This window comes from Populus euphratica, unplaced genomic scaffold, assembly GCF_000495115.2.
Source record: "Populus euphratica unplaced genomic scaffold, PopEup_1.0 scaffold80.1, whole genome shotgun sequence".
NCBI lineage: Eukaryota > Viridiplantae > Streptophyta > Magnoliopsida > Malpighiales > Salicaceae > Populus > Populus euphratica.
Genome location: NW_011499960.1, coordinates 366,483 through 393,050, shown reverse-complemented (window position 1 = coordinate 393,050; position 26,568 = coordinate 366,483). Strand labels below are relative to the sequence as shown.

General features: G+C 35.2%; 2 protein-coding genes and 1 long non-coding RNA gene across 7 annotated transcripts; 2 read left to right on the top strand and 1 right to left on the bottom strand.

Annotated features, from left to right (window-relative positions):
• Positions 1 to 629: 629 nt before the first annotated feature.
• LOC105138631 (transcription initiation factor TFIID subunit 1-like) lies at positions 630 to 23,194 on the bottom strand. Of its 5 annotated transcripts, none has more exons than XM_011044775.1 (22): positions 23,007 to 23,194; positions 22,237 to 22,342; positions 21,651 to 21,754; positions 20,921 to 20,983; positions 20,752 to 20,797; positions 18,130 to 18,378; positions 16,143 to 16,261; positions 14,970 to 15,138; positions 13,608 to 14,694; positions 12,523 to 12,725; positions 12,150 to 12,387; positions 10,223 to 10,559; positions 9,481 to 9,690; positions 9,244 to 9,336; positions 8,409 to 8,615; positions 6,800 to 7,006; positions 5,631 to 6,114; positions 4,977 to 5,170; positions 4,712 to 4,834; positions 3,242 to 3,298; positions 2,012 to 3,154; positions 630 to 1,280 (listed from the first exon to the last, which is right to left on the bottom strand). In XM_011044775.1, exons 2-22 carry the CDS (start codon positions 22,277 to 22,279, stop codon positions 933 to 935), a joined length of 5,724 nt encoding a protein of 1,907 aa, XP_011043077.1. In that variant the 5' UTR covers positions 22,280 to 22,342; positions 23,007 to 23,194; the 3' UTR covers positions 630 to 932. The 5 variants fall into 5 exon arrangements, with proteins under 5 accessions (XP_011043077.1, XP_011043076.1, XP_011043081.1 ...); XM_011044774.1 differs by having other exon boundaries at positions 22,237 to 22,298; XM_011044779.1 differs by having other exon boundaries at positions 4,977 to 5,152; positions 22,237 to 22,298; positions 23,007 to 23,192.
• Positions 16,268 to 17,340, top strand: LOC105138630 (uncharacterized). The gene is made up of 2 exons (XR_844823.1): positions 16,268 to 16,328; positions 16,384 to 17,340. It is a non-coding gene; the product is annotated as an uncharacterized LOC105138630 (long non-coding RNA).
• A 1,363-nt stretch (positions 23,195 to 24,557) lies between the features above and the next one.
• LOC105138629 (glycine-rich cell wall structural protein 1-like) lies at positions 24,558 to 25,556 on the top strand. Its single transcript, XM_011044773.1, has 2 exons — positions 24,558 to 25,046; positions 25,173 to 25,556. The coding sequence occupies exons 1-2, from the start codon at positions 24,900 to 24,902 to the stop codon at positions 25,404 to 25,406; spliced, it is 381 nt and encodes a 126-aa protein (XP_011043075.1). The 5' UTR covers positions 24,558 to 24,899; the 3' UTR covers positions 25,407 to 25,556.
• Positions 25,557 to 26,568: the final 1,012 nt, after the last annotated feature.

Sequence of the window (26,568 nt, the reverse complement as noted above, 5' to 3'; positions counted from 1 at the left end):
AATGCAAGCTATAAAATAATATATGAAATAGTTTATATGAATGCATGCTATAAAAAAATATGAAGTGTATATTAAAAAATTAAAAACAAATCTATGTGAATGTTATAACATATTGAAAAATTAAAAAATAATGCATGTAAATATAAATTATAAAAGTAATAATAATAAAAATTATAATATAGCTATACCATATTGAAAAATTAAAAAATAATTCATATAAATATATACTATAACATGTAAAGCTCAGTATTCATATATTAAGTTTATATTTTTTTTGAATTTATTAAAAAAAAATAAAAAAATAAAAAATCAAGTTTTACCTGGATTGACATTACAAGTCAACCAAGTCTGAGGTTAACTCGATGAGCTGTCTTTCAGGTTGACTCAAAGTATAACTGTACCGATTGCAATCCTAGGAGCTACATGCTAGGCCAAGCCAAGTTTTCTAACTGGTATATATCGTCCAACATGATCTGAGAACTATTTAGCCGCCATATATATATATATATATATATATATATATATATATAGACACACACACACACACACACACACATTCACCCATCAATTCAACGCAGTAGAACTTGACGGCAGACGTTTCTTTCTGCGACAAAGAAAAGGAGAGATTCTGTTTCACAACAGTCTTTGATTCCTGCATTTCAATATATATATATATATATATATAATTTACAAGACATATGACTCGTTATTTTACAAAGGCACAATTGCCATGCAGGCTTCTGCCCGAAGCTCAACTTACTTTGCTACTAACCCTCCTCCAAACCTCAGGAAAGAGAGAAGTTTAAAAATTGCTTTTGCCATCTGGGGATTTGGGATAAATAATGAGATTAAGAAAACAATGGGGCATTTGTTTCTCCATCATCTTCAGCTTCAGCTATGAACATATAAATAATGAGATTATGAACCCTGATTCAAATACCAGCTTCAGCTTCAGATAAGCTCTCCTGTTTCTCCATCAACAGGTAATCACAAAGTTCCAAAAGCTGGTCTGCAAGAGGAGGAATGCCAGGGTTCCGCCCGTCGTTGTATACATGGGCATTGTAGGCAATCTGCCACATATCGTGTCTGAACTCATTTCGATCCTTGTATTCCATCTTCCTAGCCTTGTCCCTAATAGTTGAAAGATCCATGGGACGTTTTATGATGTCCAGGTAATCAGGAGCCTCCTTCTTGGGGACAGGTTTCAAGAAAAGATAGGACACTTCTACCCTATCTTTAAGGGTATCCACAATACCTTCCAAGATGTTTGCCAAGCCAACCTATATGGAAGTTGAGAGAAATTGATAAACTTAGTTCAGGTTTCATACAAAAGCAGTGAAACAAAAATTTGCAGATACATCGATAGTCTCTCTTTAATATCTAATTAATGGTACAAATGCACCGATGCAGCAATTTGCTGTTTCTTAAGGGATATGATACTAAAGCTGGATTTCCACGTCCATCTAGGCAAGAAGATTCTATTTTAGCTGTTAATAATTCCCAATTAATAAAAAAATATTGCTCAGGATAAGTTAAGAGGCAAAGCTAAATAATGACCAGAGAGACGATCCTATCAAATCCATTTCATAAGAAAGTGAAAAGAAAGGGCGAGGCGTAGGTAAATTCAAGTCATTCTCAGTTACCACTAAATTGAGCAACCCCTAAGTCATTACACTGAGAGACTGCTCAAAACCAGTCAGGAGTGAACAGGAGAATAATAAATGGTTACTGACAAGCTTTTCAGAAATAAAAGCAATGAAGAGCTCTGAACTATGACTTTTAAATTATGGGGCTTTGCACCAAAGATATTTCTTCTTTCCTTCCGTTCTCTTAAAAAAAAAAGTGAGGGTGGAAATAAAAGCCAAGCTAGCACAATTTCACAAAAGACAATCTGACCAATAAAGGTCTTCCAACCCATCGCATAAAAGGAACTATGGATGACTGAATAACAGACAACATATATGCATAGCACAAACCATATGGAAGTAATAAGGTTGGAGCTAATTAGTACCTCTCCAACCCTACGACGCTTTGTTGCTGGGGTATGATCAGCACCATGTGTTCCCACATCAACAACAGGTCGCCTTTTGGCACCCCGATCTCTTTCTGGCATCCTTCTGCCATTTCTACCTCCCCTGTAGTCATCCAAGTAATCATCACTGATTTCGGGCTTCTTCATCTTCATCTTCTTCTTCTTCTTAGCTTTTTGGCGTTCTTCTTCATCCCAATCCCATCTGATGGTTTCAGTGTATCTTTTAATGTCAGCTAATTTTTCCTGTCCTTCAAGTGACCTCATTTCTTCTGCATAAATCCTCCTTGCTCTCTCTTCTCTCAGTCTCTCAGCAGTTCTCCTCTTCTCCTCCTCTTCCCACCATCTTCTGTCCTCAGCTTTTCTCTTAGCTGACTCTCTGGAAAAATCCATGGTTTTACCATGCTTCTCAAAACTGGATAGTTCAGCAATTTTTTTAGTCTTCCGATGCTCACGACCAGTTCTTCCATCCTGACTGACCCTGTCCGGATCAATAATCTCTTTGGACTGTTTGATAACAATTTTCTTTTGAGTCTTTTCTCTATCTTTCTCAGCTGGTGGACGTATCACAATGGAGGGTTTATGAGGATCAACATGATTTCTGTCTGTGTATGTTGGCGGTCGTATAACAATAGAGGGCTTATGTGATTCAATTTGGCTTCTCTCTATATCCATTGGAGGTCGTATCACAATAGAGGGCTTATGTGATCCAACCTGCATGTTTTCAGGTTTTGCCTTGTTAAAAATTTTGATTTTATTAACCTTAGCAGTAGACCTACTCCCAGTATCAATATCAGAACTGACTGGTCGGATATCAGAAGTTGTAGGTTGATCGGAATGATCTGCAGCTCCATCAGTAGGTTTATCAGAGAATTTCTCCGAGGAACCACACTTGAACTTCACTGGAAGAGATTTTGCTAAACTAGATTTCTCACCCTCGGAAACTTCAACTTTGGTTGCACTTTTGGAGACCATCCTTTTCTTCTGCAACTTATGCTGGGACGCATTCAAGAGATCATGAGAAGTGGATTTTCGGGAAGCCTTTTCCAAATCTGTAGTTTCTACAGGTGTTTCAGGCTCCTTTCCATACTTAGGGCAGTTTTTATTAGTCTTCATGTGTCCTAGCTGAAAAATAAAAGGTAAACCAACTACAACTGATAAATTCTTCTGAAGCATAAAAAAAAAAAAAACACAACTTGGTAAGTCACACACCTGTCCACATGCTCCACATACGAATTTCTCTCTTGCTGATTTCTTTTCCTTGAAAATCTGGGTTAAAAACAAATTAAGAATGTTCAGGGGAAAAAGTGGAAAAGCTAGATTTCCAAAGTTAAAATGGGTGCAATGTTTCACATGTTAAAAATCTTAAGTAAATGCAGCTATAAAATATAGCATGGCAGGCTATTGAAATACCAGCCATTGCTTGAACAACTAACAGTGCAACACATGATTACAAAGCATGATGGCTGTCCAGAATAGAAATATAAAATCTCAAATAACCTTAGGTTGCATCTATATCACTGCACAACACTTGGTATGAGAGTTGTATGTTATCACGGATAGAAACCAGAGGACAAGCCAATATGATACACTTAAGCTACGAAATGAATTCTGTGCAACCTTTTTAGGGTATGTGGACAACTTGATTTCTTTTTTAAATTTAGAAGTAAACTTCTAAGATTGGAAGTTGACGAACAAAGCATCAAGACAACGTTAAAATAATATTCATTGGAAGGAGATATAAATGAGCCAGGCAAGTTTTAGGTAAACTGTTTGGAACACTTGTTCTCTTTATATTCTTTCTACACTATAGTCAGGGAAGACGAAGAACATGCATTTGGGTTTAATGAGTTACAAAATGCATCACAATAGCACCATTTACTGGTTCTCCTTGAATTAAAAAGAAGCCTCTAGTTGCTAATTGTGTCCTATTTTCACTCTGTGCTTGAGTAGCTTCCGAGCAGGGCAATGCACTCTTGAATGGTAATTGATTTATAAAGAATCTATGCTTGACCATAGCAAAGGACTGAAACTCAAGAAGACGGATAACTGCATTGTAAGGTCAGAAGATTACCTTGAAAAGAAAGTAGACTTACTTGATGCTTTAAAGTTCAGAGAAGAATGAAATACTGCACTTATTTGTTTATTAGACTATCCTGGAAACAATCTTCCAAGAGATGGAGATCCCCTTGCCTTGCCTTTTCTTGTTGTTGCTGCTGTTTTTTTGTTTTTTGTTTTTTTTCTCCGAGAGTAAAAATAGGTTGAATTTTCATTTACCAATGAATTTTGGATCCACCCCGATTCAATCAATAAAAATAATAGAACATTGCCGAAATACTAATTAGTCAAAACACAAAAAATGATTATCCTATGCTTCTCTTTCATATCTTTTATTTTTTCCATGCTCCCACAATCACATATCCAGGTGTACAGTAAAACCTGACAGATTTAGCATAAGTTTATGATACATGTATAAGGTATACTCCGTGTGAAAGGAACTTCTTTTGTGCAATTACACATAAAATAAAATTGAAAGACATTAAACCTTGAAAAAAAAAAGCGAATATACCCATGCATTATATCCATCAGAATCTGTATCTTTAGTTAAATGTTCCTAAAAGAGAATTTCCAAAGACAATGATAAAGCTCCCTATGAAATGAAGAAAAGATGAAGAGGCTCACGTGATTAAGTCCATCTGCCATTATTACTTTTGCTTTCAATGGAGGCGTGTTAGAGATGCTGACGTTCTTTTTCACTGTATTCACCTTCTCAGATGCTTTCCCTTTCATAAACAGTGTTTCTACCTGCCAGCACAGTCACCAGTATACACTTTCACAAGCAGGAAGAAATTATCTACTTGTAGATATGACAACAAACTGGAAGTGAACTGGCCAAGGAAAATGCAGGTTTCAAAACAATGAACATGGATAAGGTGGAATGCATTACCTCCTTTGAGTCTCTGATGATGTTCTCTTTAGGCGTATATGATCCACTGGGTTGGGTTTTGTTCATTTTCTTACCCCGTTGAACAATGTCAACAAAACTTGGTTTTGTAGGTGCCAATACTGCATTAACACCACCAGTTTTTATTTTCCTTTTCTTTTTCTGCTCACCCTCATCATCTGCAGCACAGCAAGTCACTAAAATAGCTAAATTATAAATAAACAACATGCAATCTATGATCCATCTACCATAAGTGTGCCACCTAAGTTAGTTCCTTAAGTTCAAGGGTTATGCCACATTAGCAAAAACTAATCAACATTAGGACAGGAAATCACATGTAAACGAAGTAGCAAAGAACCTATCATGAAAGTCAACCGAACTACAAGATTAAAGAAACAAAAACACGATGAAAAAAAAGAAAAAAGAAGTGCCATATTACTAATGTTTCAGTATGTTAAGGTAGTAAAAGTGATTTTAATGCACCAAGATTTATAAGTGGTTCATGCTCCCCAGTATGTGGCAGCACTTAACTGCCATACTCCAGCAGCAGGAGATTTTTATGTGAAGATTTAAGTTCCACCTATCTAGAAGTCCATGGAAGTATGCAAGCAATAGTTTATCAGATATGTCCATATGAAGCAAGCAAATAAACCATACCATCCATAAGCAATCTGCATAGTTCAGCAGCCTCAGCAGCTTCATCTTCAAATTCTTCTTCTGCCTGAGCTTGTGATGGGCGTCTTCTCATTTTTATCCCCTTTACACAATCGCCTTTGTCATGCTTAGACTCATAATTACTTTCGTCCCCTTCAAATTCCTCTGCATCAAGCAAGTTTTCTAGGTCTCCAGCAAAGGAATCCAGATCACTATTTGCTTCAGAATCGCTTTCAATTTCATCACCATCCAATGCTGAAAGAGATTGAACTTGGCGATCCCAAATTTCTTGGCACTTTTCTCTTGTCTGTTGTTGTAGCTGAAGAAAGGACATTCGCTGGCCACGTGCATACTTGCTGATAGTTGTTGGATCGACCTTGACCCCGCATGAAGCTTGTTCACTTGATAGCTTGCGTATCATGGCAATACGATGCCACCTTGTCTGTTTTGCAATCTGCTCGTCAGGTACATTGAACTTCAGAAGCACCTGGAAACCGGAGAATAACTGAATCAATCATTTACATCTTTCTTGTTCATCACAATCAATTTTACTCTCTAAGGATACGTTAGATTAATTTAAGGCTGTTATTTACCAGTCATGTTGTTTAGTGGGAGTCAATAAAATTAGAGATGACTCTAGTTAAGATATAAAAAAGAGGACTATCGCTAGATTTTTCAGTGGCACCCATTGAGGCACAGCAATTTTGTGCCTCAGCCCTTGCATTTATTAAAAATGTAACAGTCCTTCCTTTTTGTAATGTATTTAGTGGTTATTCTGTTACCATGTGCGACTTCTGTTTAATCTTTGAATGTCAGTAGATAATTCAATATGTACTATCACCAAATTAAAAAAAAGAATGCTTGTGGTATAATATGAAACATGATATCTCAGGTATGGGGTTTCAGTGTAAGGAGGGCAAGAACCATCTTTATTACCCCAATCTCCATGTCATGTTATAATGATTATGCATTCCAGATATCTAATTAAATCTACCCTAATGCTTCCCCTTCTTTCAGTTCAACATGATGTAATAATACATGTTTCAGAAAACCAACAAGTTCTATGCAGTATCCTATACGGTAATTTCAAGCTGTTTATCTCCAAGTTACAATCCAATATCGATTATTGAGTCAATAATAGAAAATTCCTTTGAAGAAAAACACTAACACACCTCCCTTGCAGCCTCCATGCTCAATCGACGTAGGTCTGCATCTGTCCCCGTAACAGTGGAACCTCCTCGACCAGCACCTGCCTTTTTCTTCATCATTGCATTTGACATTGGTGCCTTTGGAGCAGCACGAACATAGCTAAATCCTAAGCCCCGGCCAGAAGGATCACCAACACCAGTAATTTCAAGACGCTCAATGTTTGCCCTATCCTGAATACAAAAAATTAAAATTGAGATTTGACATTCAAAAAAATAAAAAGGGATAATTGTAAAATATTGCATAGCCCTGGAAAATCTCAAGAATATGGAATAGAAAATAACCAGCAAAGAGAGGGAAAAGAAACTACTTAAGTACAGCAAGATACAATAACTAGAGCTGTATGGACTAGAGAACCAGTAACCATATTACTTCTATATCATTTTAGAAAGTGAGAAAATCAATTACAACATTATCCCAGCAGAAATTGCTAGATTGTCATTATAACACAACACAAAAGGTGAAAATTCAGGAGTGTCTGCCATTCTGTTTGATAGATACATAAGTTAAAGGAGAACAAACACTGGAGTGGATAGGATAAACCACTGATAATGGACAAAGTAGAATAGAAAGCAAAATGACAATCACTCCAAGAAAAAAGAGAAGAAAAAAACAATACAGCGCAGTTGGCAGGCATATTACGATGGCATATGGGTACCCAACTTTTTTTTTTCTTTTATTTATTTGTTTTCTTTTGACAAGGATCCAAAAATATCTTACAAAAATATGTCAACCAGTTGCCAAACTTTTACAGAAAAGACAAATGACATACAAAATGAAGAATCTGCACAAATTATCCCGTCATCCGCATTTCTATGAGATTTTATGTCCAAAAATAACAATAATTCTTTTCCTTCTAACATACTTTTGTTGCATTCATCTCAGCAACCGAGAAGTTGGTACTACTAGATTACAACTTTAGAGCTCTTTTCTTACACAAGTGTCCTACCCTTTAAGCATTCAACTTTGCAATCATACTCCAGGAGTGATAGGCAGATCCATACACTAATACAAGTTATATTCAGTTCCTGCAGGTGCTGGGAATAGAATGTGGCCAGGATTCTAGTTCCAATTCTGACGGATTCACATTCAATTTATATGAAATTAAATGTACTTGTAGTAGGGTCCTAATTCTACTAGATATTGAGTAGATTATTTCACTTAAAATACAACCCAGTTCTTGCACTATTGCAGTCCCTGTTACTAGCAAACCAAACAAAATGAAGCAAGGAACAGAATGAGATTCCCAATCTCTGACTGAACCAAACATGATCATATAAAATTTTATTTAGGAAACAATGAAGCCAATTTCTCACTGAATGTTCAGGTCAATCCCTGAGAACTGAGAATCTAAATCCAAAAGAATCAATTTCTTGAGAACAGTGAAGGAAACAAAAAGAATAACACTATCACAATGGAAATGCTATTTCATTATATAAGCTCTTACAGAGGGCAGATATTCACACAGTAAATGGTAGCTGCATCCACAACACTTTCAAAGGCAATGCTGACTTGAAGTTCATTAGAATCAGAGATAGCTAGAAAGTCTCATAAATCAGAAAAAGAATATCTTACCTGGTTTGTACAAGCAACAAAATTACTGCTCAGGCTCCATGGAGTTATCTGCAGTTCCCTCTCAATATGTGACGCAGCAGCCAGAGCTATCGCTTCGTCAGGGAGCTGACTCATTGCAGTTGAAACACTAGCAGGAAGCGTTAGCCTCGTAATCCCCAAATGTTTAAGACGATACAGTCCAGCTTGCATGCTTTCATAAGCACAGACCTAACACCCAAAATAAGGGGATAACTCCTATATTTATTTAAAAGAACAGGGAGAAGTGCATGGAGCAACTAATTACAAGAATTTTCAGCGTACTAAGGAATCACTGCAGCACCAGATTCAAGAAAATCTAAATGATCATTATTATTTCCACAGCAACCTCTATTAAATCACCAAATTCATTTGGTTCACCTTTAGCTGAAGCTAGGTAGCAGATACCTATCATTTTAGATTAACAATGTATTCTCAAGTGATATTATAAACTAATTTTTCAATACAAAGTGTATCATTACCTTGTGCTAATTATAAACCTGAAAGTTCCGTAACTCTAACAATGCAAGTTAAATGTACTCATGTGATCTCATTCACATTTAGAATGCATGAATTTTCATCCAATAACACTTACTAGTCAGACGATCAAATTGCGAATAAAATGACTAGCAATTTCAAAAAAAGAGCTTACAGCATCTTTGCTATATTACAAGCTTACAGAATTGCAAAAATGCAATTAACAATGACCTCAAATCAAACTAAAACCACAGCTATCCAAATTTATTGCCATAGTAGAATCATAGAAGATGAAAAAAAATAATAATTAGGAAGAGAATGAGATATGAAATCTGAAACTCACATTCTCTGGTAAGACCATCTTTTTCAATTCCTCTTCAGATGGAATGATGAAATCACGCTTCTTGGCCCAAAACAAGTGTCCATTTGCATCCTTCTGCATGTTGAACATTCCATGTAAAGCAATACATTGGGCAAACTGAAGATTCATTGATCAAAGTGCAAAACCAACAATCATCTGAAAACTTATTATTTATCAGTAACTCCAAATCTAAAGTAAATTATAAAGCAAGAATTATACCCGTAAAACAGCACACTCCTTGAGCTTCTTTCGTAAGATGGTCTCTGGAATGCTTGGAAAATGAGCAGATAGCTCATCTGCACGTATCCAAGGAAGTGTGCCACGCTTTTCAGCAGCTCGGAACTCACGATAAAGATACAGCAATAGCCTATTTATGATATATGCCTGAAGATTCTTAGAAGCAGGAGCTAAAACCTCCATCAGGGGCTCCTGCAAAGACAGATCAAATAATCCAAATTTATTTGTACACCCTTGAACCAAATAATAATTAATTCTTGCATTTCTATCTTAAAACACCACAGCGTTTAAATTTCCAAAGGTGGGATAGGAAAAAAGCCACCCAGGAGGTGGGGAAGAGTATTGTAGAAGAACTTCCAGTCTAAACCTGAACATCACATTGTGTAATATGAATAAAAGCACTATCAGTTAAATGTATTAACGCCTATCCTTTCGTCTCCCAACTTCAAACAACTTTCCCCATAATGGCTGTCACTTTGGAGCGAGCACTTTAGCAAAAAAAAAAAAAAAATCACATCCTGATCTAGTGATAAGAGCCTAGGGTGTAGAGCAATATTGGGCAGTCATTACATGAAGGAAGATAGAAATAACTCTTAGGTGTTCCAAAAATGCAGCATGAATTGCCAATCACAATAAAACTACAAGAAGAAAATAAAACTAGAGATACCAAACAGAGTCCAATTCAAGGCAACCTCAAATAGCATAAAAGAAAGCTGAACCAAACCTGTTGTCCAATGACAGCAACCCTGTCAATGCGTCTTAAACAAAGCTTTCCTTTTGCAGAACGAACCAACAAGTAGTCAGTAGGTGGCACCTTGTGGGGAAATATGGGTGCTTTATACATGTTTGTTTCAAGAGATGACTGACTGCAGCCAGCTTTTATGTCTCCAAGGAAAGGGGATTTATCAGTCTGCTCCAGTATCACAACATTACCCAAGCTTCTTTTTTCATTGCGCAATGAGATGCCAGTTTGATCACCTGGGCTTGACTTCTGATAGTAAGTGCGGAGATTAGCACCCATACCAACATTGCTTAACAACAAAGGTCTTTCCTCACAATACCTGCAGTGAGAAAGCAGATGTACCCCTGTCAAAATACCATCTTCATATGCATGAGGGCAAGAGGAAATTCAAAAATTAAGAAAAAAAAAGTGTGTAGGATGCACCTTTTTTTCAAAAAACCGAGGAAGTTTAAATGAATTATTTGATGCCTCAGCAATTACATTTTGGAAATTAAGATTTTAATAGGGTACAAATGAAGTATATCTACATGCCCAAAAACTAAATATGTGAAAGATCAGCTAAAAATGGTTACATAGGTACAGTAGAACTGGTTTTCTAAATGAACAATACATATATATATATAAAGTATGCTGGAAGATTCCTTTCTCAAGAAAGGTAGAATTACCAAAAGCATGATTAAAAAAATTTAAATGGAACACATTGAAACAACTATCCAGGTTTCTTTTTTAAGATTGACTGCCATGTTGATAGAAAACCACAACTAGCCCCAGTAAAAAACAACTGGGATATAGATTTCAACCAAAAAAGATAAAAAATTGATGAAGTCTGTATTGATAATAAGATTAGAACTTTGCAATTATATATTAATTTGATACCATGGGAGGTTTGTCAAAGAATTGCAGGACACATTATGATGAACAAGCATACAACATAGAGAGAATCACAACTACTACCTAAATTTTTGAGGCCCATAAATTTCATCAACTAAAATGGAGGTTTTATAAATAAAGGTCAATTATACCAGATGTTAGTAATGTGCTTAATCAATATCCAGTCCAATGGCTAAAATTCAAAGGTAATGAATAAATAGTTAGATCATCCCTCCCTACTATGTGCTGCCAACAACATGTTATCAGAGAAAGGATGAGCAGAGGATGTTTTAGAACTCATTTACTTGAGGCAGTAGTGGAAAATTTGTTTTGGAAGAAGGATTTTAAAAATGTCTTGTATACAGATTTTGCAAGAATGATGATCGTTTTTAAATAAGATATGAACATAAGAAAAAGGAACAAAGAAAACTAGAGAATTTAGAATATATATATATATATATATATATATATATATATATATAAACAGTGAAGATAAATAAAGGACATGCAATAGCAAGAGGGAGGAAACAAAGGAGAAAGTAGAGCAAAACAGAGGGCATGTAACACAGCAACACATGAATATGACCACCAGTGGTAGCAAATCAATGATCAAACGAAATTCCTCAGTTTCACTAGGACAATGATGCACTGACGGTTTGATGCACATGAGCAGCTATCTATTTTATATCACATTTTCAAATGAAATTAATGAAAACAAACTAATTACTTCAGATAAGCATCTCAGGAATATCTGTGTTAATAATAAAAACCTTCGATCTAAAATTGCTTCTGTTGGTTCCAAAATTATGTATAACAAAAAGGCTACCGAAAGAAAATGAAGGGAAGAATATCAAAGGGAATAAAACAGGATTAACTGGAGTGTGCAAGTCTCTGCTTACCAATTGAGCATGTATCATGTATGTAAAAAAGCAAATTGTCTACGAGCATGAAAACAACTTTTTAAATGCCTTCAAGGGAGATTAGACAAATCTTGTTAAGTAGTAAACAGGTAAAGAAGAAAGATTTTTCTGTCACTTACTCCATTAGGAAAATGTGACCATCTTTTACAGAAAGGTCAGATTTCTTCTTAAATGCCCCTGGAGGGCGCAGAGACTTGTTTTCACCTGGAATCTTTTGTGCCCTTGGCCACAAATGAATTTTTGTACGAACTAGATGAAGCAAGGAGTTTGGCTGAACATTTTGAGCAGCAAGAGACATGTGGTCTTCAAGCTCCTTCCCCAAATAAAATATCTTCACAGTTTCTGATGGCTTGAAATCTATAAAAAGAATATTTCAAGTAAGTTCTTAGTCTTCTTAAATAATTTAGAAATAACACATTGTAAAAGTGGATTCACAATACAAGAAATTAAAACATAAATTGGGCATATTACAACCAGAAAAGTGATTACAACCTAGCTTTTTAGAAGCTTTTGCTTTGACAGAAGAGACAGTTTCCTCAGCATCCACATGTACCTTGCTTCCTTTGCCCCCTAAGCTCTTTAATATAATTTTCATTGGTCCTACTGTAGGTAGCTTACCTCGTTCTTTGACAGCCACCTCATGGTCATGGGGATACCATAAAGCTTTTGGTCGATGAAAATTAGCTAAATCTTTACTGCAAAAACAGTGGATTATATTCAAAAGGAATATATAGAAAATGCAGGACATAGAATTGATAGGTAAAATATATATCATGAATCCAGACTTGAATTACATTCAAGTCAAGAAAACACGACATATATTAGAAGCAATACAGCTTGCTGAAAAGAAAACAAGAAAAACACCAGAATCAATTATACTAAAGAGCATGGAGCCTTAAGATGATTAGGCTTCCTCTTGCCTGAGGTGCCTAGCACTGCTATAGGTGCTTGCTCCAGTAACATAAGATGCAAACTTAAGAAGAATAAACATTTCAAATAAAAGAAAACAAACAGGCAAAGAATCACCAAACAAATGGCTTCGAATCAAAATATCAATATCAAATTCATAGATGTATATGATCAATAAGAAAATCCAAGTCAATATCACAAACGCCGAGCTATCACAACACCCTTTTCCTTTTTTGGTAAGTAACAAGGCACTCATATCGAGTAACTCAAATAAAAAATTCATGATTGATTTCTTGCCTTCATCAAAAATCACTACATTATCATCCATGGTCATCCATTAGTATTAATCTGGCCCTTTTTCCTTTTACCCTGCAAAAATAATACCTTCAACTCACAGAAGTACATCACTTCTACTCATAAGATGTTTTCCCTCTTAAGTGATTCTATCCCTCACTGTGAGTTTGGATAGGCTATCTTATATTAAAATACTGAAAATTATGAATTGAAAAAAGGCTTTAAATATGCTAAATTGATCAAACATAGCTTTTGAAAGGGGAAACCCAGCACCATCTAATCTTCTCAAGAATTGAAGAATAACTGTCAATAAGACCACAGAAATGAGAGAGCTTAAAAAAAACCCTACTACATGGTAGGCCACTAAAACTTACTTGCTCAACTTCAATTTCATTGTCTGAAGCTTTATCGCAGGCGCAGAGTGATGTATTTTAATGCCATATGCAGTTCGTTTATTAGAATTTGATTGCAATTGCTGAGAAATTTTCCTGTTCATGTAGAACTTGTCATTAGCAATGTTGAATTGCCAACCAGATCGATTTCCATGGCCTAGTAGCTCATGAGAAACCCTTTGCTTTAGGGTTCGAGTTATGATCATTGCCCCCGCATGAAGTTGGAGATGCTTACTATCCCTGTGATCCAAAATTTCAACGAGCATCTGCTTATCTTGAAGATCAAGAATCAGCTTAGGCTTTATGTTAGTTTCATTCAGTTCCCATATTATATTATCTAACCAAGATCCTTCCATCAAATCTCTATTTTGCAAAGTGAGCTTGCTGAAACGCCTTACAACATCACTTTCATGAAGCTCCGCACTATTATTCTCTCTTCTATCATCAACATGACTAGAGCTATCCACTTCCATCTGAGATTCCAATCTCAGAAGTTGTGGATGGCATCTGCTTTCTGAGAATGGAAGATTTCCGGGTTCTGAAGAGTCTTCTGAGCCAAAGGACTCCAAGAGAACAGAAGACCTGTTCCAAAGAAAGTTACTAGTGTTATCATTTAACTCCACTGGGAGCTCCGAACAAAGATTCTGTGGACTAGTCACTCGTTCACTTTCCCTAATAAATGAAGATCCAGTGTCAGGTCCTGAGAGATCAAAACTCTCTACAGAGTTGTCACTGATGGCTGGGGAATTGTCCCAAAGAATTCTCTCTTCCCAGTCTAGCTGATCAAGGGGGTAGAATTTTGAATGCACTGGAGACTTCCATTCCACTTCCTCATTCATTGGTTCAGCACTAAGATAAGAGTTCTTTCTTTGTTCCTCAATTTGAACAGACATTTTAATAGCTCCATGAACAGTTCCAAATCTTGCTAATTCTGCAGCATCTTCGCTCAAGATTGAGATGTCATGTTGATTTACAAGCAAATGTGATGGAAACAGTTGACCAGAGTTCTTTAAAAACACCTCTTCATCTTCCTCAACGATATCAGAAGCATCCATAGATGTATACTTCTCTGAAAATGAGTTAAACAAAAAAGTTAAAACAGAAATCAAGAGAAAAGCAAACCATAAGATGACAGGCACTGAATTAATAGACAATGCTTCCTCATTATTGAAAAGCAAAACCAAGAAACTAGAAACTAAAAAGAAATGAAAAGAAGAATGTACACTGCAAATTGCACAGGTGGTGCACATGTTCTATTCACTGTGACATTGCTAGAACAAGTTGAACAATTATGAGATGGAAACATCACGCCTGAAAGAAAATACCGAAAGCAAGAGACCATACCTTTGAAAATGGAATATCTGTGATCTCTTTTTTGTCCTTTCTTCAAAGGTTCATGGATAGAAAATATTTCAGAAAACTTTAAGATCTCCATCCCATCTTCTATAAACAAAATAGGAAGTGGACTGGGACCTTTACCATCTAAAGGCCCCTTGACATGATCAGCTTCCTCCTGCTTCAGCATAAAGACCTCAATAAGACACAGAGCAACAAGATAACTATTGCAAAAAGATGCAATAGAATTATTCAGAATCTTGGGTCAAAGATGATGCACACTTACACCTTGCCATATTTTATTGACCATGTCACACAGAAAACATTGTATGTCTTTGATTAACAGACAATCAAGATTTATCAGGTTAACATTTCAGAAGTGCAAGCAGCAAATTAACTCCCAGGTTTGAAGCATAAACATGTTTTCCATCTCTGTACCATCTTCTTTCCTCCATTCCTCAAAAAAGTGTGGGATGTGATTATTTGCTATTAGAGTTGTGCCATGGGTGATGTTGAGTTCTTTGACGAGGATGGCAGAATTCTCGACAGCTGCCTTTCTGGGTTTAGGAAAGAGGAAATGTTCCAATACTTCAACAAAACGTATCTTTTGTTGGCAACTATCTGGTTTTTCTGGATGGAAAAAACCAGTAAAACTTTTCAAGGATCACTTCCCATCGAGAAGATAGTTGTGGAACAACATAGTCTCCCAAGGTATATTCTAATAACACCAGAATATATGGGATAGTGCAAACAAGGGGTAAGCAAACTAAGAGGATGTCCAGATCTAAACAAACCACGGGAACTGTTTTAATCAAGATTTTGCATCCTTGTGATGCAATGCTTTGGGGGCTTTTAGAATGTTCCCCTAGCTGACACTCAACAGAATTGGAGCATTTTTTATTTTTTATTTTGAGCTTTGTTCCTTTCCAGAGAATTGGCACACAGTGAATACCAGATAGAAGTTTTAGTAACTTGCTAGCATTCATCTATTGACATCCTAATCAAACATGCACAAATGTTTTTACAATCCAAATGCTTGCACTCATCTTTTAAACATGTCCATAGACAGTGGTTTCTTAAATGAGACTAAACATTTGCTGATGAGATCATGCAACAGCATTTAGAATGCAAATGCAATAATATGTAACACCTACAGAAAATTGAAGAATATGGTAAAATGACCTCATGAATATCTTCCGATTTAGCATCAGAACTTTCAGAATCCATGGAACCAAGTTCTACATCATCCTGAGAAGAATTCTCTACTCCTACTCCTGAAACTACTCCAACATCTTGCTGACCTGAAAAGGAGATTCTAAACTAAATAATCTTGCTGGAACAATCTAGAAAATTGAAAAGCTTGTGTGTGTGCGATTTTATTCATGGTAAAAAACTTGGTAGAAAACAAATGACTATTCCATAGCCAAGGATATTCATGGTAAAAAACAAATGACTATTCCATAGCCAAGGATAATAACCTCAAATTGAAATAAAATATTTGTAACAATTTTATTAAGAGAAAAAAAAAAGGATATATGTGAGGTCGCATAGTCAGATGAGTTATCACTTATCTCCAAGAAATTCCTTGATTCTGTAGTCTTTTTCTTGTGTCAGTTAAGCAAAATCTCAGAGACCATAGAGCTACTCAGAAAGTTCAAATTTGGAGAAAAGCTTGGTAGAAATCATCAGGTTCAATTGTACTGCAAAAACTCCTAGGTGGATGCTACAATTTGAATTACTTCATGCACACACACATTCAGCCTGAGAGCACAAATCTGAATGTAGGGAAAAATGAATCCAGACATTGCTGAAATCTCACACAGAAAATCCACCCAAACAGCTGATACAAAATTTGAACGTCATACCAAAAACTCTTCCAGGTTCCAACAAAATGGGTGTGATCCACCAAGAAACATTTGTGGGCTATAGAACAGATAAAGACAAAAAGGAAAGTGGGATAAAAAAAAGTATGTTTAATGAATTAGAGCTGCTGAATCTGAGAACTTGAAATGAGGATTTGCTAGGTTGAGGCAAAAATGCACTACCTAGAGTTCAGATCCAAGACAGCTAGCAGGGAAAATTAATTCCCAGAGAAGGAGTTGACTGAACCAGACCAGCAAGCCCAGCATGTCTGAGTTAATGCACATCTTATACCCAAAGATTTCCTCCAACAACATATTTTGGTTTATCTGACAGTCACACATTGGTGACTTGGTGTCTTAGATAATCCAAGCTGTATTTGACATAAACAAAGTCCATTCCTCACAATTGATATTATCCAAAAGGTGGGTCCGGTCAGGTAGAAGTCAATTCTAATGCCAAGAAATTGCCATAACAGAACTGATGGCATCCTATGTTTTTGCAAACCCTAAACAAAGAGGCAAAAATATAAGATTTTTGGATGTCATATGGATATAAATGCATGTACAACATGAGAAAAAGACAGCTACTTCTTTGAAACAGAGATATAATCATATAAAACAGGAAAAAAATAAGAAAAAAAGAAAAACAAAGGCCAAGAAGTCGCATCACCAGCAAACCTCTTAACCCAAGTGTTGACAGAGGAAGCATAATGTGTATGCTACAAAAATACAGCACACTCTCCTAAAATCTCAGATAGAACCTGATCAATCAGAATAATATCCCTTGGCTACAATTATTGATGAGAAAAATGCAAAAAGATATCCAACATTTATTTAACACCAGAACAAGCCCCACAAACTTTAGAGAATCACCATAACCTAAAAATAATGTAACCAAAGGAAAAATGGATCAAATGAATGAAAACAAACACAAATGAGAATATAAATGCCAGCATTTTTCAGAGAAACCAAGTTCTGATCTGACCAGCAGTGAAAATGAGAAACATCACAAAGTCAAAATTCAGAATTCCAATCTTTTAAAATTAAAGATTTCAATATAAAAGCTTGAGAGGGGTTAAGGAAAGAATGTATCTGAACCACTAAAACCACAGAATCAGCTGAGAGTAATAAAACCTTAAAAGATGAGAGCTACGACATTCAATATCTTACATGGAAAATGATTACATATATCCCAGATCAAACGTTTATATATATATATATATATATGTATGTGTATATATATATATGTATGTATGTATGTATGTATGTAATTAAAATGAACCAATGTGAATCACCCAAAAGCAAACCTGATAGATAGGCAGTTTGAAATTCAAGAATTTTATCTGAAACTACAGGTTCCTTTTCAAGTTCCTCTTCCACATCCTCATCATAATCTTCATTGTCCGATGTAGGAGGCTGCAATGTGGATTCAGACAAAATATAATTCTTTTTTGACAACAAGTAGTCCTCCTCACTAACACCTTGAATCTCAGGCCCCTCATATTGTTCATCAAAGTCTTCGTAATCAACTGCATCTTCAGCCTTTGCATCATAATCTAGCAGCACAAATACAAAGTAAACTTATAATCAGAAGGTTGAATGGGGTAAGCCACAAGAGAAACTACAAGTTACCTAAACACAAACAGCATTATGCATGAGTATGATGGTGTGGAATCCACATATTTTGACACACACATAAATGCACAACATTTTATGGATGCATGCTTATCTACATATGCAAGAAAGAATACCATTGGACACCATCAAAATATGCATCAAGGCATAAATCCCAAATCCAAGAAGTATTCATAAGAAGAGCCCCAATAGTAAGAAAAGGAGTCAAATTAACCCCAACTAGACAAACACAATGTCAAAGAACCAATTTAATCCAAAAGCTGAACAACTTCAGTTGTTAAGTGAAGTTCCAAAAATGATTTTATATTACTCTTTAATACACCTCCTCAATTGAAAGCCTTTAGAGTGTGAAACTTGCATAGATCCATCATTACCTCGTGCTTAATGTTGTTAATTTAATTAGTCAGAATGAGTGGCGAAATTCAAATTTATAACCGTTTAGTCATCAAGGTTCTGATACCATATCAAAAGAACTAATTCAACTCAAAAGTTTACGTTGTTAAATGAAGCTCCAAATATGGTTTTATATTAATCTCTAATACATAGAAGTATTTGAAGTCAAATTCTAGTAAGAGGACAAGAAATGAAGTAGCTTATCTAACAAGTCCAACACTTGCAAACATTAGGTTGAACAAATCAGACTTAGTAGCTTAAAACCTAAGGTGTCTTCAAAAAGCGGGCAGCAAAATCATTAAAACAAACTTTTGACTGTTTGTTTGAGCTCTTAATCACAAGTCCATTCCAAAAGGTGTATAATTTGTTCTTGCAGCATAGAACATGCTGCCAGAGGAATGGTTGGAAATCTCTGACATGGCTTGAACTTGACAAAAAAATATTTTGGAAAACCCAAAAAGACAACCTATCCAAGCCTGAAAATGACATGACCATTTTCAGAAATAAATTCATTAGTGAGTATTTTTAGTAAAACCAAGCATATTTAACTAGAACCTTTCATTTGGCTAGGCCAGACCAAATATTAACATAACAGAACTTACAAACCTGATTAGCTTCACACTGACTTCTACTAGATGTACAGAAAAAACCAGACTGTTAGATTCTCCTAATCACAAACTAATGATACTCCCAATTTTTTATCAATTATCACTGAGGATAAGAGCAGAGATCTGAGTTACTTGAAAAATTCTTCCCATTCTGAAAATTCAGTCTCAACTCCAACCACCAATAATTTCCAGTGTTTTAAAAAACATCAAGCATAGTCTTAGATTCAGTTAATGCTCCTTTTCTTCTTTCATGTAAATGTTGGTTCAAGAAATTCTATTTAACTTATTTAAAGAGCTGGACATGCATTAGTTTCCGCAATAGCATGTGACTATTATCATTCTGAATGTACTTTGAAATTGGGATAACATTATTTACGAAGAACTATGTTTCCCCAATTCCCCAATATATTCATACTGACAATAGTTATATACAACAGAAAAAGATGTATTTTCCACACCTCCCACAAAAAAAAAAAAAAAAAAAAAAAAAAAATCAACAATAAAAGGAAAAAAGAAATAACATTATGGGCTTTGCCACCAAGGACAAATGTTGTCAGATCAGATAGTTTCTTTGCATTCCTATGGTATCATGCTTTGGGTGGTTTTAAGGTGTTTCCTGAGAGTTCTACAGGATTAAGAGTCTTCATTATTCGGATCCTTGATGTCTTTGCTGGGAGGTTGCATGTGCATTCCGGCATACTTTCATCCACTTAACAAATATCTTTCAGCATATTCATGACAACCTAATCTTTCATTATTTTCTAAGTCTCATTATTATTATTCAAAAAGCTAAAGATACCCCAAAAAATTATTTCTCAAGAATCAAAGTCGATTTACTTCTATGAAATGGTTTCTTGGGATTCAACCAATTGTTTCTTCACGTTAATCCAGGCATTGCTCTGGTGACTATGCATGCCTCAAAACTTGAGATTACTGATTATGTTCCTTAAAAGTAAGTTTTATATTTTAGACAGAAGTGTCATCATAAGAGAGAGCCATATGATCAAATTGGAAAGCTTCCCAGCATACTTGACATACAATAATAGAAATAAAACAAGTGTTCATAACTTGCAAAGCATCTTAGGCAGGACAATTTATGTTTCATTAACCAGTATGCCAGATTAGTAGAAGAATCCAAACAGAGCTTCTTAAAGTGTTACCAGTAAATGCAAGTCAAGACAAACAAAAAACAACAGAGAGAGAGAGAGAGCGATTGTTTAGTTAAAGAACCAAAGATACTAACACAACATAAAAAAACTGCATGACATAGTTTTTCCTGGCAGACAACATCACCTTGTTCTGCAGCGTCAGTGGATGTTTGGTGTGACTTCACTGACAACTGAAAATAGAATAGCATGAGATTATAGTGTCAAGCCAAAAGAAAAAAAGGGAAGAAATCTGCCCAAGCATAATTGAGAACGGAAAGCTAAAACACATAACACATGATACAAATTTTCCATACATCAATTTCGGTTAGCGACGAACCCAACTTGTCAGCTAATGCGGCAAGATGCTCCTTTGCATCCTGAAATTATATAGTTTAGCACCACAAGTGAGAATATCAAACTGAAAATCTACCATAATAACAAACAAGGATGTTCCTTGTTAAAAGCAAAAGAAGAATGTATGTTAAACGCAGCAAGCCCACAACTCAGTTGCATTATGGGATGAGAACATGGAAGTTGCTGCAAAACAAAGCTACTGCATGCCTGAACATGACTTGAAATTTCTAAGATGTCATAAACTGACTTTGTCTATACTGCTCACGGCTGAACCACACACATTTACCAGATTTAAAAAAAAAAGGGAAAAAAAAGAATTTAGGAAAAGATCAAATTTCATCCACTTAACAATCTGGCCCATCAGAGGTTTTCATATTGAGATTTGAAAACTTTTTCACTCAATCTCACCTCCCAAGTACCAAGCCACAACAAATGACCATTGCCAATGAAGTTAAGTTTATTTTACATCTTTGAATTCTCAAGACACTGTTATTTCTTCATTTCACCAGCCTAAGCCTCTTATGGTTTTGTTTTTTTTTCCTGTCTCAAATAAATAGTACTGCTTTCGCTCAATCTCAGTTTTAAAGGGATGCCAACTGTCACGTGCAATACATGTGCATGTTTATGAAACCTTTTACGGCAAGTAATACCAGAAATAAAAGATCAAATATAAAAGAGACATAAGCTCACCTCATCAAGGTAATCAGCATCAAGATCACCAGAATTATCAACATTCCCAAACATAAAACCCAAAAATCGGTTACCACCAGCTTCCTCATATTCCTCATCATCATCTGTCCAACAGCCATCCAAAAATTAGGATAGGATGACCACATGTGGGAGTTATAAAAAAAAAAAAACATACGGAAGAAAAAGAAAAGCAACTAATTTTGAATACATATAAGAAACACATCCCAATTCTTTCTTTTCTTTCTTCTTCTTTTTTTACCAATTTGATTTTCACAGTTTTGTGTTTCACAAGGTCTACGGGAACAAAATCAACTTAAACTACAGCCATTAAAACCAAAGACTACAGACTTTAATTACACAAGCAGTCAACACACCAGGGCCATCATAATTCTACCTATATCTATTACAACACCGTGTCCGAGTACAAAACAACAATGCCCTTCACCATCCATGACAAAGAAGACACACAACTCCAGAAAGCATTCAAAAGCCGCATTTATATACAGAATTCAACCAGTGATTATTATAACAATGAGCATAAAACAATCAAATCTCGTCATGCTGTTGCGTCAAATAACCAATTTACCATCGTCAGAAGCACTTCCGGAGTCATAGCCACCTCCGCCCATGATTTAAAGACAGTTTTGCCTATAATCATCAAAATGGAAAAACTCCAGCTTTCAGCTATAAAAACAAGGAAAAAAAAAAACAACTGAATAACTATTTAAAATTCAGTTTTTTATTTACTTCATTTCATAAAAATCCACGTGGAAAACAGAAAACAAATGAGAAGAAGTTTTAAAAAGGGAGCTAAAAAAAACTACATCATCGAAATTCGAAAATGGAAACCACAGATTAACTTATAAAAAAAAACACAAAAAAGAAGAGAAATAAGAAATTTAATCCAAAAATACTACAAATTTAGAAATTTAAGTTCGTTGAAACAGTGAGCAGTACACCGCACTCGAACTCTCCATGAAATAAATTAAAAAAATAAAAATTCTCCTAAATTTTAAATTTCCAATTGAAAAAGAAGCTTGTGTAGGTAACCATAACTCAAACCCTAGCAGAGACCTATAAAATACTGAATAAAGCAAAATTTAAAAAATCGAAAATAAAAACCACAAATCGAAGAGAAAAGAAATTAAAAAAATAAAGCCAAAATTACTAAAAAGGAAACATAATTTCGTTGAAATAATAAGCACTAAACAAACCGTACTTTAATTCTTGCTTGGAAAATAAATAAACGAAGAAAACATAATTTTCAAAGAGGAAAGAAAGAAAAGTTTGAATTTGGAAGGAACGGTGATGAAAAAAAAAGGAAAAGAAATAGGAGTGATTGGATTGAGATGTTACCTACTAATTTAAAAGGATTGACTCATATCCTAAAGGTGATCACGATAATCTCCGACCGGGATAGCTAGCTTTCCTCGTGCCTTGGCGCTTGAGAGAAAGCAGAGAACAAATGACCATTGTAGTGTTGGGCAGGAGTCGAGTCGGGTCGGGTTTTGATATTGGATATGGGCCTGGACTTTCCATTCGTGGAGTTGAACCTAAGCCCATATAAAAGTAAGTGTTTATTCTTCAGTATTTAGATTTGAATTTTTACATCCACTCGTTATTATTGGTTACGTTTAATATCTGTTTATTTTTGTTTTTGTGTGTTAAAAATATTTTTTAAAAAATTAATTTTTTATTTTTAATTAATATATTTTTAATATTTTAAAATTATTTTAATGTTTTTTAAATTATTTTAGTATATTGATTAAAAAATAATTTTTAAAAAATAAAAAATATTATTAATATACATTTTAGTACAAAAAATTATTTTAAAAAAAAATTACTATAATATTTCTAAACAAGCTTTTATTTAAGAGATTTCTGGCTTGTTGGGCCTTCATTTGTGTTTTATTTTATACTTATTGATGGTTTATATTATTTGAAAAATTAATTGGATTTTTTATTTAATAATTATGAGTATTTTTTGGTATTATGTGTATTAATTGAAACTAAATTTTATCTGAGACGATTTTAAGATAACGCTTTTAAGATTTAAACCTCAAAAGCAAGTAAACTTTTCTAACCACTAAGTTAACCTCTGGGTTAATATTTATTTTTTTATTTTTTAAAAATTTATATTTTTTATATTATTTTAATATACTTTTATTTAAAAAAAAATTAAAAAATATTATTTTGATATATTTTTAATTAAAAAATACTTTAAAAAATAAACGCTACTATAATATCAAACACTACCTTTAAATAAATTACTATATTTCAATGAAATTTAAATTATTACTTCTCTGGAAAAAATATATTGTTGTAAAATCAAATGAAAGTTTTCTTAAGAGATCTTATGATATAAAATTAAATATTTTAATTTATATTTATTTTTTAATTTCTCAACCTAATCTTTTTTTAGTTAACATTAGCAATACTTTTTAATAAACGGATAATTCTAAATTTATTTTATTAAACATAATTATTGATTTTTAATATAATAATTAATTTTATTATTTTAAAAAACATGTTAACTATATTTACACTTTGTTTTTACATTAAAACAAACATTTAACGTGAATCATCGCAATTATGTTTCCAAGAATTTTTTTCTTTTCATTTTATCATCTTTGTTTTCTTTTCTTTTGTTGTGTGTAATACACGTAAATATTTTCTAATTTTCTCTCTATCATTACAAATATTTTATTTATTTTCTTTCTTTCAATAATAAATTTTCCTTCATTTTATTAACAGCATACGCATTTTTAATATTAAGAGCATACACATTTTTAAAATCCTGACTTCTTACATTCTTGTAACCTTTTTAGGGACTCAGTTCAGTTTGACCCAAAAATACCAGAGTAAGAAACCACTTTGTTGCATGGTCTGACCGACAACTACAAACAAGGAGCACTAAAAACACTGACTTGCCATACTTTATTGAACACTACGTAGCACAATGCTAAAATCGTCGACAAACATGGAGTAATACCATGGTCACGACTGATTTGGTCCATCGATGGTCCATATACACTGGGAGGCTCTATGGGTACATGTGGACCGTGGCTAGTCTAAGATAGAACAATCACAGCAGGTGGCTGCTGCCTCCAGCGCTGACCAGAAGCATGGTGACAGGTACAGACCCTCAAGGTCTAGTTATGGATTTGGTTTGAAGGGCTTGCACTTGGGACTTTTGGTATCAAATGGAAAGGTGGCAAGGAAGGCCACTTGAGATGTGGGAATTTGGGTATGGGAGGCAATGATTTTGGGTTTGGCATAGGCCAGGACTTGACCGGTGGGAATTTGGGCAAGGTGGGCAATTTATGCGATATAGGGTTAGGCAGAGGAGGTGACCTAGAGCTAGTCGATGGTGGCGTTTCATCCTTTGGTGGTGACATGTAGGTTGGCGGTGGTGGCGTTTCATCCTTTGGTGGTGACATGGAAGCTGGCGGTGATGGCGTTTCATCCTTTGGTGGTGACATGGAGGCTGGCGGTGGTGGCGTTTCATCCTTTGGTGGTGACATGGCGGTTGGTGGTGGCAATGTTGGGGGATCTAATGTAACTGGAGGTGTTTTTGGTGGATTTGGCGGTGTTAACACAGAGATGCTTGGAGGAACCAATGATAACGTGGGCGGTCCGAAAGTCTCAGCTGGGGATGGCAGCGTTGGTACTGGTGTTGTTGGTGTGGAAGTCAAGTTGGGTGGCAAAGGAGGCAATTTTGGCCTAGGCAACGGAGGAACATTCTTAGCACTCTGAAGAAGATGCCGAGTTGCTGAGGCAACTGTAGTGCATGAAAGTGGAATCGATATGAAGAAAGCTATGATCAATAGGTGATGAACAGAAGCCATGACGGAGCAGAGAACTATTTGATTTTGACAATTTGCTTTTGTATATATAGGGGAGGGGTGGAGGTGTAAGCTTACTATATACATGAACTAAACATGAAAAGGAAGTGAAATCAAGCCAAAAATTGGTGTTAACTTGGATTCTTAATGAGCAGGGGACTTGACTAACTGGATTCATTGGTAATTTTCTTTCAGATGTGGTTAGATTTCATGAGCTGGTGCGGGTCCACAATTATTGTAATCAATAGTTTCGAATTGTTGTTGTGGACAAGAATTAAGGCCTGTTTATGGCCAGAAAAGAAAAAAAAAAAAAAAAAAACCCTTCAAACTTCCAAGTTGAGAAAGAATTTGTGCTAAACAATTTTCTTAGAATCTGTTGGGATATATGATTGTGTATCAAGTCCATAAAAGAAGAGGCACAACTGCTTTTGGCTGCAGATCATTACAGTGTTTTGCATGCCGTTCTTGGGCTACTGCAGCTATCACTCAAACATCAAACATCGCTTATTTCTTTTCGTAATTCATCTCTAACGATCATTTTCCCTATATTTTTCATGTTTAGAAACTCCATTTTCAAAACGTTTTCGCTAATTAATTGGCTTTCTTGAGAAGTCCTGCTCCAGAAATGCTTTGGAAATGATATGCTGCTTTTGTGAGTTCCTTTGTTATCTAAGATTGAGATCAAAACTAAATTCTGTACGCAAGTTTCTTACTGCTTCTTGATGTTCATAGCTGAATCTGAGATACAACAACTACTTATGCCAACTCATTAATATGCTATAAATATCGGGTTACCTACAATAGTGTGCACCATTTAATGCCGTCAGGACAGGTAATTTTGGACAACCTGAACCCTTGTACTGCATTGTGGGCAAGGGCTCTTTGAGACCATGGCTACTCTCCTCTAACACGAAAAATCCAACATTCGGTTAATTGACGGAGCGGATTTTTTTATTTAAATCTTATCTTAGAAGTCGAATGACCTACTCAGTTTGCACCACCGAGGAAAATGCCCTGAAGGGATAGCAACCTGCATTCATTCCTGATGATTCCCCCCCCCCCCCCCCCCCTCC